At 39.3% G+C, this 14338-nt stretch overlaps 1 protein-coding gene across 4 annotated transcripts in view; it reads left to right on the top strand.

Annotated features, from left to right (window-relative positions):
* The window catches only part of ipo8 (importin 8), a 117713-nt gene that overhangs the window by 13360 nt on the left and 90015 nt on the right, over positions 1-14338 (top strand). For all 4 annotated transcript variants that reach the window (XM_041215920.1, XM_041215919.1, XM_041215921.1 and 1 more), the window contains exons 2-3: positions 11236-11317; positions 12799-12955. In XM_041215920.1, coding sequence (XP_041071854.1) covers positions 11236-11317; positions 12799-12955 — 239 coding nt within the window. The remainder of the gene's footprint in view (positions 1-11235; positions 11318-12798; positions 12956-14338) is intronic.

Below are 14338 nucleotides of genomic sequence, written 5' to 3'. Positions count from 1 at the left end.
CAAAGTAATGGTACAATTTGCTTATGTGAGAGATGTTTCTTTGCAGTGGTAAATAATGTGTGACTCTGTAAATAATTTTTTCATTGGATGCTATCACAGTGGAATAGTTTTTTCAACATTTTGGCTGAAGTTGAGTACAACTAGCTGTAAATTGCTCAAATAATTGATTTATTCAGCTTTTCTGTCTGTTTTTTGATTGAAAACCTATTGACCTGCTGTTTCAGAGATGACTGCTGACCATCGCACTGATAAACAAAGAAAGCATGAACTTGCACTTATAGCACTGAATTTAATGGCAGTGGCAGTGTCTCTATATACCAGCTGGAAAGCCAGTGGCAACTCTGCCACGGTCATTCCTGAGAGCCCCAACAGGATTAAACCCCAGTCAGACAGTCTGCTGCCTGCCACTGGGGTTCCTGGGGGCTTTCAAGATGAAGATCCCACCTCCAAGAGCTCCCGCCCAACCAGATGGTCGACAGCTCTTCAGCCCCAACAGCTCCACTGGGAGCGATGGCCATTTCTGGGGCTACAGGAGGCCGGGACCAAGTGCAGTGCTGGAGGGCTAGACTGCAGGTAAGTGGGGTGGTCTCGCTTGTGCCAGCCAGGCAGGCCCTGCTAATGGGGAAGGAGAAGGGTTATCAGTTTGGAAGGTGTCAGGGGAGCGCTTTCAGCAGGTCTGCAGCCCCACCCAAACCTGCTTTACCTTCTCTGCCCCGGACTTAATCGGGTAGGAGTAGGGGAATGCCGTTGTGCAGATGACAGGTTCTCCAACCTACGCCTTTCCACCTGATTAAATGGCACTTCCTGTCCTCCAACCCATTCTTGGGGGTGGGGTGGGGTTGTCATTCAATCCTGCCCAAAGTGTGCCTTTTACAATTTCAGGACATAATGTGTATAAAATTTGTACATGCGCAGACACTTTTCTCACAGTGTGCATAAGGAATTTATATCTGTTCCAGTTTAGAGAATGGGATTAGATACTGAAAATTAGCAGTATCACGAACCTGCATTCATTTAGTGTCTTTAACATAGGAAGTGCCTTGAGAAATCTTCCTAAGAGCATAATCAGACAAAATCTGGCACCAAGCAAGCAAATGAAACATTAGGACCGGTGACCAAATGCTTTATCAGAGGTAGGGTTTGAGGAGTGTCTTAAAGGATTAGAGAGAGCTGGAGAGACTTCCAGAAAAGCTTTGGATCTCGGCAGCTGAAGGAATGGCTACCAATGGTGGGTTGAATGAATTGCAGAAGAGACCAGAACTGGAGGTATGCAGAGTTTTCGGAGGGTTGTAAGCCTGGAGGGGGTAACAGGGATGGAATAGGGTGAGCCCTAGGAGGGATTTAAACATAATGATGAGAATCATGAGAATGAGATCACATCTAGAGTATTGTGTACAGTTTTGGCCTCCTTATTTAAGAAAGGCCATTATTGTAATAGAAGCTGTTCAGAGAAGGTTCACTCGACTGAGTCCTGGGATGAAGAAATTGAGTCTGTACCCATTGGAGTTTAGAAGAATTGGGAGGTGATCTTACTGAAACATATAAGACTCAGAGGGGACTTGACAGGGTGGATGCTAAGGATGTTTCCCCTTGTGGGAGAGACTAGAACTAGGGGACACAGTTTAAAAATAAGGGTCTGCCATTTAAGATGGAGGTGAGGAGCAATCTTTTCTGAGTGCTGTGAGTCTGTGAAACTCTCTTCCCCAGAGAGCAGTAGAAGCAGGGTTATTGAATATTTTTAAGATTGAGTTAGGTGGATTCTTGATTGACAAAGGAGTCAAAGGGTATAGGGCTAGGAAGGAAAGTGGAGTTGAGGCCACAATCAAATCAGCCATGATCTTATTGAATGACGAAACAGGCTGGAGGGGTCGGATGACCTACTTCTCCTAATTTGCATGTTCATATGTATCCCAAAGTGCTTTACAAACTATGAAGCACTTTAGAGATGTCATCAATACTGTATTGTAGGAAGCAATGTAATGTGTGGTTTGCCGACTAATATCTGTTTTGGCTGAAAAAAATTGCAACTGAATAGGAAAGGGACTTTCTTGTAACCCTTCTGGTTAATAGTCTCTTGCTGCTGAATATGCAGGTGCCATAATTTTGAAAGGATCTCAGACCTGAATGATTAATGTTTCATTGCCAAGAAATTGTTATTGGTTGGCCCAGCTTTATTGCTTCCTAAGCCACAAGTACAGGGTGTACCTCAGTACACACACAAGTCCTCATAGCAGAGTTTAACTCTGCACTTTAAATGAAATTAAAGAGTTTGAATGAAACAATCACCTTTTGCTGAGTATTCTCAGTGCTCTAATGGGTGAAGTAAATGTCCAGTTATAGGCCTAAGCCACGCAGATTGAATCCTGATTTTGTGCAGAACTAACAGACCCTGGCTAGGACAACAGTTTGGTGATTTATGATTTTCTTTCAAGCTTTAGTCTAATGTCCAGCAGGACTCCCATTCTGAATAGCTGCACAGTAGCTTTTTGTTGGCCAGTACATCTGCGTGGATGTCTGGTGAGGGCAGCATTAAGCTTGGTGGAGTAATTCACCAGCACTTACTTTCTAATGCTGTATAAAACAAATAGTTACTTGGACAAGACACAGAAGGGTTCATGATGTTGCTGGAGCATGAAGAATTCATGAAGATTCTTGAAAAAAATGTAGGAATTAAATCCTGTATAACAATGTCTTGCACTTCAATACTAAACCTACTTCCACACAAATGATTCAGACAGGGACTGAGAACAGTGTAGATCTTCATGGGTGAAAACATTTGATGCTGCAGATTGCTTGCAGTGCTATATATGGCATGGATTAATGATTTCTTTAGTTGACTGCCAGATTGCATGTTGAAGTGCTGACACTGCACAAATCATTGTAAAATCTACTGTTGGCTGAACCATTGGCCACTTAGTCTGGAGCAAGTGACAAATGTGCCTGAGCTTGCATCCAGTACAGGCTGATCAGATATTATATAAGAATGAGAGGTGATCTTATTGAAACATATAAGGTTGTGAGCGGTTTTGGGAGAATGTTTCCACTTGTGGGAGAGACTAGAATCAGAAGGCACAGTTTAAGAATAAAAGAATAAGAATATGAATAACCTTTTTAAGACTGAGATGAGGAGAAATGTTTTCTTTCAAAGGGTTGTTAGTCTGTGGAATTCTCTTCCCTGGAAAGTAGTGCAGGCTGGATCACTGAATTTATTCAAGGCAGAGTTGGACAAGTGAGTCGAGGGTTAATGGGGGGTCAGACGGCAGAGTGGAGTTGAGATCACAATCTCGTCAGCCATGATCTTATTGAATGGTGGAGAAGGCTCAAAGGGCTGAATGGCCTACTCATGCTCCTAACTCCTATGTCCCAAAATTGTGGGAGGTAGGCTATGCTATTACTCCAAACTAACTGTTGAGTAGTGCATATCAGAATTTGGCCTTGCACAGCAGTGGCAAAAGTGACTAATTTAACATATGGGTATAAATTCCAGCATTTAATTCTATTTATACAATGCAATTGATTCTGTATATTTTAAAATTAATATTTTAAATTAATATCTATTATTTTTTGTAATTTGGGGTTCACTCACCAGTATGATTTAAGAGAGAGACCAAAGAACATCGGGGGAAAAATTGAAGCAGGCTGTCTAGATATTAAGTAACCTATACCTTGAGATCAAATAACTTATTTAAGGGAAAAGAAATTGCCTTTGTCCAGATAATTCTGAGTGGTGTTGAAGGGAATTTAAATTCAGGGTGTGGCGAATCTTGTTAAGGAGTAAACACGCGTGTACATCAAACTCTGGTCCAGATCTTACTGGAGCACCAAGTTTTTTTTAAGCTGTAGTTTGCTGGAAGTGGGAGCTGATAATGGCGAGGGCAATGGGGCATCTGGGACCTCTGTTCATTGGCACCAGCAGCATATCTCTTTATCCAAAAAAAACTGAGGAAGAAGGTGAATTTAAGTCGAATCAGGTACAAAAATAGAGAGAAGAGTAAAAACTGAATTAATAGAGAGGGAAAAACAAGACAAAGGAAATGTCACAGAAAAAATAAAATAAAGTTTTGTATTTTTAAAATCTCTTAAGAACAAAGTTGCACTTGCTGAGTTAAGGAACAGTCCCTATCCTCACCCAGTATCTCTGCTGTTAAAAATTTCAGGGGTCACACGGTAATGGTCTGGAGTGGAGGCCTAAACCAAAAGTGCTAAGACTCAATGTTATGTCTGCTACCACTTCCCTAGCTGAAATAAGCTTGGTCTTTTTTTTAAAAAAGGCTTGATTTAAATGCTACGAATGGCAAATGTGCAATAGGGAAGTATCATAGGGCATCTTTTTTGGTGGAGCCATGAGTGATGTTGCCCCTTTCTCAGCTTTCTTCTTATTAGGTGCATTTGAACAGACGTGTGAGGTGCTGTCAGCTTTTGTTTGTTCCTGAGTTACTGAAATTAATCCTGGAGTTGGTTCTATTCCCAGGGAAATATATTTCCTCTAGCTAGATTGTGGTACAGTAACAGTGATAACAAGTACAGCATCTGAGGAGGCACACTATTTAGTTACCCTGCCATTTCATGCAGTGCAACCATGTGATCTATCCATTAATCCATATCAGCTCATAGCATATGCTGAATTGCAGGGTATTTTGTCATGTGTAATCCAAAAAATCCTAACTGGTCCTTTAAACAGTACAGAATTTTCCTAATTAGCATCCAGCTGGAGCAGAATGTGGAGTTATATTATTACCAGTGACCTTGCTAACTGCTCCTGTGTAGAGTGGACATCCAAAGCCACCATGGAAGGACTGTCTAGACCGAGTTTCTGTTTCTGGTGAATTTATATTGAAGATATTTATTCTGAAACAACTTTGTTACCTTCAACTTTCACAGGACTACTTCAGTAACCGTGAAAACCTTAAGCTTTTGTGCTTAGCTAAATTAATAGTTTAGATTATATCTGTACTTGTGGCCTGATGTAAAATGTTTAACTAATGAGAGAAACATTGCACGCTGGGCTAGGGAAGAGCTCTAATTCCTGGTTGTTGTCTTTTGATTCCTATTGAAACGTACTTTTGATGGAGGACATAATCTTTACTCTGTTGCCACCATAGTTACTTAACTTACCAGTATTCATTACCCAGATTGGTATTTGAAGAATGGCCATTTGGACAACATACCAGAGGGTGGTTGATGCCAGAGGAACTGTACCTCAGCATGAGCAACTGTCTTCAGGAAAGTATTGCAGCTGGTAGGAAATGAGGGAGGCCTAATGGCGCAGTGGGTAGCGTTCCTGCCGCTGAGCCAGAAGCTCAGGATGACCGAGGAAGGTGCATTCAGAATGTGACCAAACAGGCTGAGCATCAGTCCACAAATTCTTCCAACACACACCAGTGGCAGGCAGTAAGTGGGAGAGATACCTGGTCAAGCATGTGATGGAAGGAAAATTGGAGCCTCTACCATCACTATTCATAGCTCCAGGCTACAATATGCATGTAAATGTGTATGTTGCCTTTCTGACACGGGTGGATTCAGGACGTACCTTCTTGCCCTACCCGTGGTGGAGGTTGTAGTGCTGTGGGTCGGACTTGCCTTTGGTCAAAGAACCAAAGAAAATGGAGGAGGAGAAAATGAGGTGTGACCGGGTAATCGTAAACCTTAAAGGATCGAAAATTGAGCAATTTTTATGCAGAGATGGTAGTTCGTTCTCACCATTTCTTGTTTTATATTGATAGTCACTTTGGATAGATATAAGATGACTCTTTCTGTGTTTGACATTGGCATTACAATTTCATTTGTTGGAAAAGGTGCATTCCTTGAGAAATGTGAAAAAACACACAACATAACAATTGGGGGGAAAAGTATTTTAGGGTTGAGAGCTATTCAGATGACTCAAAAATTGGTTGGCAGACTGAAAGGAATATGAGATAGCCAAGAGAGATATGAGACTAAGGCAACTAAAGCCAAGTAATATGGAAGACAGCAAAATGATTGTTGCTGTGTTCTGTTCTCTCACTTGGCATATCTGTTGGAAAGCTAGTTAAAATGAGAGGACATAAATTAGTTAAAAGTAAAATTAGAACAAATAATTGAAAGTTTTATTTATTCAGAGTGCTAAATGTTTGGAGTCATCTATGAAGCAAAGTAATAATACTATCAACATTGGGGTTATTCAAAAGTTTGGAGAGGTGATGTCCTAAAGGGATGATCTTGGATGGGCTGAGTTGTTTTTCTCACCTCTGAGTTTCCTTATTAGAGACTAAACAGCAAAATGTGGAAGAAATGGGAAGTAGAGCATGGAGAAAAGAGCTTTTGAAATGTAGCAGTTGAATCTATAGAGCTTGCCAACAAATAGTTTTTTCCCAAATGAGTAACAAAGTCCCTTTCTAAAGACCACCAGTGATTTTAGAAATGTACGTGACATGTTTGTTTACATTCTATGTAACTACTCATCATGCTTTTCCAATTTTTTTCTTGCAACTTGATCCTTATTCCTGTCCTCTTGAAGGTACTGTATTGATGTCTTCAGTAGGTTATTATATCATGGATGATGATCCCATTCCTGTCCCTCAGGCCACCATTCATGTCTAAAGTGTTAACAATTGACAGGAAATAGGGTGGAGGGGTTCTAGTAAAACCAGATATTGCTTGTTTCAATGGCTGCTGAATACCAATCAAGAGTGGCAAGTATGACTTACAAAATCTAGGTTTACATTCCAGTGCAGTACTGAGACTGTGCTGCACTGTCGAAGATACTGGTTTTTGGAAATGACCTTAATCTGAGGCACTCTCTGCCCTCACAAGTGGACCCTCAGAGGAAGATCCCATAGTGCTATTTCATAGAAGAGCAGAAGAGTTCTCCCTAGTGTCCTGGCCAATATTTCTCTCTCAACTGACAACACTAAAATAGATTATTTGGCCATTATCACGTTGCAGTTTGTTCGAACTTGCTACATGCAAATTGACGTTCACGCTTCCCTACATTACAACAGTGACGACAGTTCAAAATTATTTCATTGACTGCAAAGCTTTGGAACTGACTGAGGTCATGTAAGGTGCTATATAAATACAAATCTTTCTCTATTTTACTTACCCTGTCCCCAACCAATGGTTGCTGAGACCACTTGTAACAGCTGTCTTTGCTGAGCTAACTTATTCACCACAGACTGGGATCAAATCTGGTGCCTTCCTGACTATACGGTTCAGAGCTGGAGACTTTACCTTGAAATTGTTGTGATGTTTATAAGCTTTTGAATTCTGGTCTAATTTTAGATGTTCAGTAAGCAAACTTATTGTTTAACAATTGTCAAATAATTGTGGGTCAGCTTTGGACAGTTATACATTCCACTTCTGAAATAAGTCAATATGTGCTGCAATTCAGGCAGTTGCAAATTTATCACTGGACTGAAATGTATAGTTCAATTTATTTATATAGTTTTATGGAATATTGGATAAATAATTAAAAATGCAGATTACTTTAAACTGTAAGTTGTAATCAAAATATTCAAAAATCTCCACCCTTTTCAGAGTCTTTGGCCTTTGATTTTTGTATATTTTTGAAGCCCAATTTGCACAAATGGTTTGCTCAAAAAGCAAGTAGTTTGATACCAATTCAAGCTTGTAAACACTTCAAAGAGCTGACTCAATTACTGGTGCAATTAGTTTGCAAACAAAGGGCATGAACTCAGAAATACAGCAAGAAGCTAGATAGGTCCCATTGAATTTTTTTGAAAGTGGTTTAGACAAAACTCCTGCCCCATTTACCTCACATTCCCTGATTTAAAGACAAAATAATTCTGTTCAGAACATGGTTGGTGTTGTATTTTCAACTCATAAAACATTGACCAAGGAAGAGATATTATATATGTATCTGTTTCTGGCAAAACTATATAACTTCAATCTCAACTGTTTGTTCACTCAGCCACAGTCCCGAAACCTCAATCATTTAATTTGCTTTCTCATATATTTTCATAATCTCTCTTTTTTTACCCCCCTATTCTATGCTCAGAGATTTTTGTATCTTCTCATGTTACTATTTTACTTGTGTCTTGGTAGGCAGCCTACTCTCAGGCTTAACTGAATTGCACTTTTCAGTTGACTGTCAGAACCTGAGTGAGTAGCTAGGGTTGGCTTTCTTGTTTTTACTCTAGATTGTCATACCTGAAATGGTTTACTCTCTTCCCTCTGAAACAGCTTCACTCCAGTGACTCAACTGGGTTCATAAATTTGCTATTTTGCTGGCATTCTATCACATTGTTTTTTGTGAGGGTAGGATGCCTGCATGGTTCAAGCAGCACTTGTGGGTAGAAGTGTGTGACTCCCTTTCCACTCCCTGGGCTTTGCTTTTTTCTTTCTTTGCTAGCCCCGCTGTAGAAGATTGTGCACTGGTTTTATCCGTGTAATTGGATGAAACTGGCTGAATGATCGCACAAGATTGTGGAAACTTAATTGCAAGTTATATCAAGTGTAAATCTACCTTCCACACTTTTTAATGCTGGTTTATAAATCACTTCACTCGAGGCTGGGCCTACCTCGAAGTAATGAGAACAGTGCATATATGCTGACTATGGCCATTGGAGAAGGCTCGTCATATTCAGCTTATTTTCTTCGGTGCACAGGCACAATTCGGCATGTTTTAAAAGTCTTTATATCCTGAAAAATGTTTAATTTATTAATAAACAAAGTATACCAAATGAAACGAATAAATGGTAGCATGTAGTTAGAAGTCATTTTCAGTAATTTTAAAATCAGGTTACTCAAAGGTGCAGTACCAGACACATTAAAATACTTATTTTTTGTAATAAATGCATTTTCAACTATATTAATAAAATTGTACCAGGTTACCACTCTTTGAATGTATCACTCAATATCTTAAAATGCAAAGATAATACATCATGTTCCATTAGGCTGACTGGTTGTGCTGTTGCATGAAAGGTATTATATTTGTGATTCCGCAAATGAATATTAGCGGAAATTTGAACTGTAACCCAACTTGTGCAATTTCAAAACAAATTTGTGTCCAATTTCCTGATTGTGGCCAAAGCTGAAGCTCTAGCCTCTGAGTGTGTTCTGGCAATCAACTTTCATTTATACTATAGTTTTGGTGGAGAAGATTGTGATGCTTTACAGAGCTGTAATGAAAACAGGCACTGAGCCTTATAAAGACTGCAAAGAAGTGATGATCAAAGCATTGTCTAAGAGCAGGGTTTTAGGGAATTGTATAATAGAAGTAAGTTTGCAGAAACCAAGAGAAGGAATTTCAGAGAGTGGGTCCAAGGTACTGATGGCATGTCTCCTAGGATAAGTTGAAGGGAAAGGGATGTACAAGGATCTGCATCAGAGAAATGGTGTGTTGGGGGAGATAACAGGGCTGCAGGGAAGCGGCAAGGCTATGAAGGAATTTAAAGATAAGAGCATGAATTTTAAATTAAAAGCTTTATCAATCAGGACCTCGTCAACCACTCTTGCGAAGCCCAACTTTCAAAGCATTGAATCAAAAATATTTTTCTATCTGCTTGTGCGATACAATCTTAGTTAAAGAAATAAAAAGTTGCATTTAAACAGTACTGTATCTTGTCTCTTGTTATGCAGATAAATTCAACAATAATTTGCATGTAACAGGATGCCGCATGTTGAATGTGTTTGATAATTGCGTGAGGAATATTGGGATAACTCCTGCCCTTCTTTGAATATATTACTTTTTTTCCAAAAAATTATTCCTTATAAACTTTGCAAAGATGTATTACCTAGTTCAAATTTGACATTACATACTGTATAATACAGTTTGCTTTCTTTAGGGTATGTGGCCCTCTGAGATGCCTCACTGCACCTACAATTAAATGTTATGTACAATATACATTTCTATTTCAAATCAAAACATTCTGTGCTACATACAGCTCGATAGATTTTACGCTGGTCCAGTTCCTTAGTCTATTATGGCAGGAGGGTGTTAGCGGCATTCCCTATTGAACCTTTGTGTCGGCTGCCCCAAGTTTTGGTACATCCTGCAACACGTAGTCCTAGATCTCGAAATGTGCTAGTCTGCAACACTTGGTCAAGGTCAGCTCTGCGCTGTAAGACCAAGTTTTGGATAGGCCAAGGAAAGTCTTTCACTGTGTCGATGTATTACACAGACTTGAATCATTAGAATAGGGAAATGGAGATAAGTTTCAACTGAAAGATGGCACCTCCAACAATGTGGTGCACCGTTTTTACTGAACTGGAGCAACAGCATGGTTAATGTGCTCAATTTATTATAGTGGGATGTGAGCATATGACCTCCTTACTCAGAGGCAAGGATGCTGTCGGCTGAACCAAGTATCTGCAATGTTATTGGGGCATAAAACATTGGCAATTTGGTTGTATCAGTGGAAAAGAAGCATTAAATTTCTGTTCTTCTGCAAGTATGTAATAACTGTGAAACCAGAAAACTTTGCAATGGCAAGTAAACTCAGATAATTAATGTCTTGAAAGTGTTTATTGGTGAGGCTAAAATGTGGATTGCTATTGTTGGTTGCTCTGCTAACCTTTGTTCCACTCCTGCTTGTTTATTTCTCTCACTATTTTGCCTGCACTCTCTTTTTTGTCGTTCCTCCATTGTATTCCTTTTTTGGCCCCCTTCCTATCTTCCCTACTCTCCCACAACAATGTAGATTTGAACCAGGATAAATTTAGTCAAGAATGATTTCTCAACCTGCAAAAATGTGTGTCAGCAGACGTGTGTTGAGCGCAAAAATAATTGGAAATATGAGGAAAGGCTGAGACTGTGATTGGGACATAAAAAGGGATAAATTAGAGACTAGGGCTAGCCTGCTGTCAAAATTGTGATCAAATAGAAAAGTAATGTAGGGATTTGCATTTATATAGTGGCTTTTGCAACCATAGGATATCTCAAAGCTGTTGAGCCTAGATCTGATGTGGAAGTTGCAGGGATTTGCAAAGAATGGCGAAAGTGAGGACAGCAAACTATTTCTTTCTTGCTTTTGAATTGAGTTTCTTAAATATACATGGTATTTGGAGTATCTAAGATTACATTTAGATGTTGCCTAGTCAAAGTTTTCATAGATTGGAAGCAGGCAAACTAAAATAATTCCTCGTCAGACTCTGTGATGAGTTAATGTGGTCTGGCCTGTCAGAACAGCATGGACTGTGCTGAGCTTTGACCCATAGACTTCGGTTTGCAAATACTGTGCGTATTAAATTTGGTTTTGCATTTGCTCTTGAACATAATGTCTTTTTTTTTTGCAGTCTTACAAGATCATAAACTTTGCTCCAACATTGCTTCAGATCATCGTGTCTGATCAGGTCGAATTTCCAGTAAGACAAGCCGGTGAGTTTAGGTTATCTTCTTCCAAGATGTTTTGAGGTTTTTTTTGTCATCAAACTCAGAAGTTCAGTACTGGCAATTTAATTTGTTTTCCTTTTGGTACTCAGTATTAACATTGAGCCCTCTTGTGGTGAGGAATAGCACAGCAACACTTAAAATGAAGTTCCTTGTGCTCTTCCCATACTGATGAGCTTTATCTCTAACTTCAGAAAACCATTTGTTACTGGCTCAATTTTTCTTATCAACCACCATTAGTTTCTTTCCATGTGACATTATCAGTTTCCCAGCATTTTATAGGCAGTTACATTATTTGGACTTGAGTATCTAATCACCATAGTTCTCAACACCAAACCTCATTTTGGTAGGACGCTTTTGGTCAACAACAATATTTAACTGATCCCCTCAGTCAAATTTAAATTTGAACTCAATTCCTGAAGGTGAAACAGCTATGCTTTTGCCTCACAGAGCTGCAGCGCATTTGACAATGATTGGAGTTATGTTAAATCTGCTGGTCTCTGTATCACTGCTGAGAAGTAGTTTAACTATGAGACTGAATAAAAACCACATGTTGGTTGCTTGATTCATTATCTTTACCACCCTTTTGGACATCTTGTTTTTCCCTGGCTCTGAGCATAGGCAGTGCTGTCTGTACAATGCTGGGGGAAGGCAGGGACCCATGGAACTGTGAAGGTGGAGAGGAGATGAAGGTTATTGGTCCTCTGCTTGTTTTCTGCCCTCCCTTTACTGTGTGGTATAGCCTGGTCTGCACTGTGCACCTCCCCACACTACAGCTGAGATCGGAAACGCTCTGATTGGGGGTGGAATCTGGGAAATCGCAACCCAGAAGAACGCTACCATTTGGTGACATTCATGTCTGCACAATGTTGTTGAACTGGAGCTATTTTCTTTAATGCCATTTCCTTGCATCCTTTTATATTTTTTCAAATGCTTGTCAAATAATATTACAGTCTCTGACTCAGTAGCCAATTGTGGTAAATAACCCTCTGTATGAAATGATCACGAGCAGAAATCCTTACTTATTCCCCACCGATGCCACCTATTCAGAGACACTAAGGCCCAGCTGAGATCAGTTAATTCGGAAGAAACCAAGGATTGTATTTGCCTTTTTAAAATTTGTATGCTTTCGTATCAACCATGAGTGAGATTCTATAAGGCCACTGGTGACCTTGCGACTGTATGCTCTTGCACATAGTCAATGTGTTCAGGAGAGAGCGGAAAAAAAACAATGAGAAAATCTGTGAAATATTGATCAAAGAAAATTCTTTTAGTTACTACTTCAGCGTTAGTGGGCAAGATGTAAAGCTGCTTGGAAACACTGAAATTACACAGTTGTATAAAAATGCTGAGCTATCTGTTTGTTTGTAACCTCCACTTACTTGAAATAAAAGGCACTGAAAAAAATTTTGTAGCGGCATCCAACCTTCAAATTAAACTTCCTATTTTTCTATCTGATTAATGTGTAGCGGCTATCTACATGAAGAACATGGTGACTCAGTACTGGCCGGATCGTGAAGCACCTCCTGGGGAAGCTATGTTGCCTTTCAACATACATGAAAATGATCGTCAACAAATCCGGGACAACATTGTAGAGGGGATCATTCAATCTCCTGACTTAATCAGGTAAAGTCTAGTCAAAGACAGCAATCGCTGAAATTCAAAGTAGATGACCCCACCGTTTGCCTACATTGAAATTCATAGTTTTTCCCATTCACTTAATCCATTAATGTCATATTGTAGTTGCAAGTGTGGAATATTACACGGCTTACAATGCTCTCTTTGCGTCATCAATAAAATTAGATGTGTGGCTTTTTAATCCTATCATCTATGTTGTTAATAAATACAGTGAATAGTTTGTGCCCCAACACAGATCCTTTTGGGACACCACTAATATCTCTATTCACTGTCTGTTATAGATCAGCCAATTTCCAAGCCAGTTCCTTCATTATTTTATATACCTCAATCAAATCTTGCCCCAGGTCTGCAGTTATGCAAATTATACACATTTTCTTCTATCTGAGATGGAAAGAATGCAGAACATATGATGATGTTACCTGGCATGATGAAATAGGAAGAACCATTTGAAAAATTAGGACTGTTTTTATTAGAACAGGATATTATGGAGTGATTTGATAGTTTAAAATTAGAAAAAGATAGAACAGAGCAGATGGCAATAAGCTGTTTACTGTGATTGAGAGGTCTAGAATGAGAGGATATAACTATAAGATTAAATGCAAGATATTTAGGACAGGGTCCAAGAGAAACTTGGACAGTGCATTCCACAGCCTCACAGCTCCCTCTGTCAGAATTAGTGAATGAATCAAAATCACAGAATTGTTACAGTGCAGAACCAGAGCCCCTGTCAAGTTGTTAAGAATAGGACAGATAGGTGGTTTGAGGAAAGGGATTAAGGAATATGGGAACCAGAATTATGATTCATTGTTATGTGAAGGGCAAAAACCAACATGGACTAGTTGGGCTGTATGGCTCCTTTCCATGTAATTTTAACTTTGAGAAAATATGGCAATTGTTATGATTTTAGTTTCTTGTGATACTTTTTGTCTCTGGATATCTATGACATGCCTACATTACTTCTGAAGCCAATTAACATCAGTCATACCAGAACCTTTATGTACCAGACTAAACTGTCACACTGGTTTATGCACAAACATTTTAAAAAGTGAGCAGTAATAACAAGATGTTGAAGTCAGTCAAAATAGCATGGGAGTTTTGAACCAATCCATAAAGGGGTAAACCTATCTGTTGTTCCTTTGATGGCCTTCTTTGTAAATCTTTCTCTGAAGGATGGACTATGTTTCTTGGAATACGAACAGCTGCCCTGGTCCCTTGTGGATGCAGTCTTTCTGATTAATGCCAATAGCTTATTATGCAACTGCATGTTACCTCTATGGCTAGGTCAAAATCATAGCCAGTATATCAAAAGTGCTGGATTATTAAATCTGCAAAAACATTTAAAATGCAGTCTTACCTTTTGAGAAATTAATT

This window comes from Carcharodon carcharias, chromosome 21, assembly GCF_017639515.1.
Source record: "Carcharodon carcharias isolate sCarCar2 chromosome 21, sCarCar2.pri, whole genome shotgun sequence".
NCBI classification, from domain to species: Eukaryota; Metazoa; Chordata; class Chondrichthyes; order Lamniformes; family Lamnidae; genus Carcharodon; species Carcharodon carcharias.
This window is presented reverse-complemented; position numbering and strand designations above follow the sequence as displayed.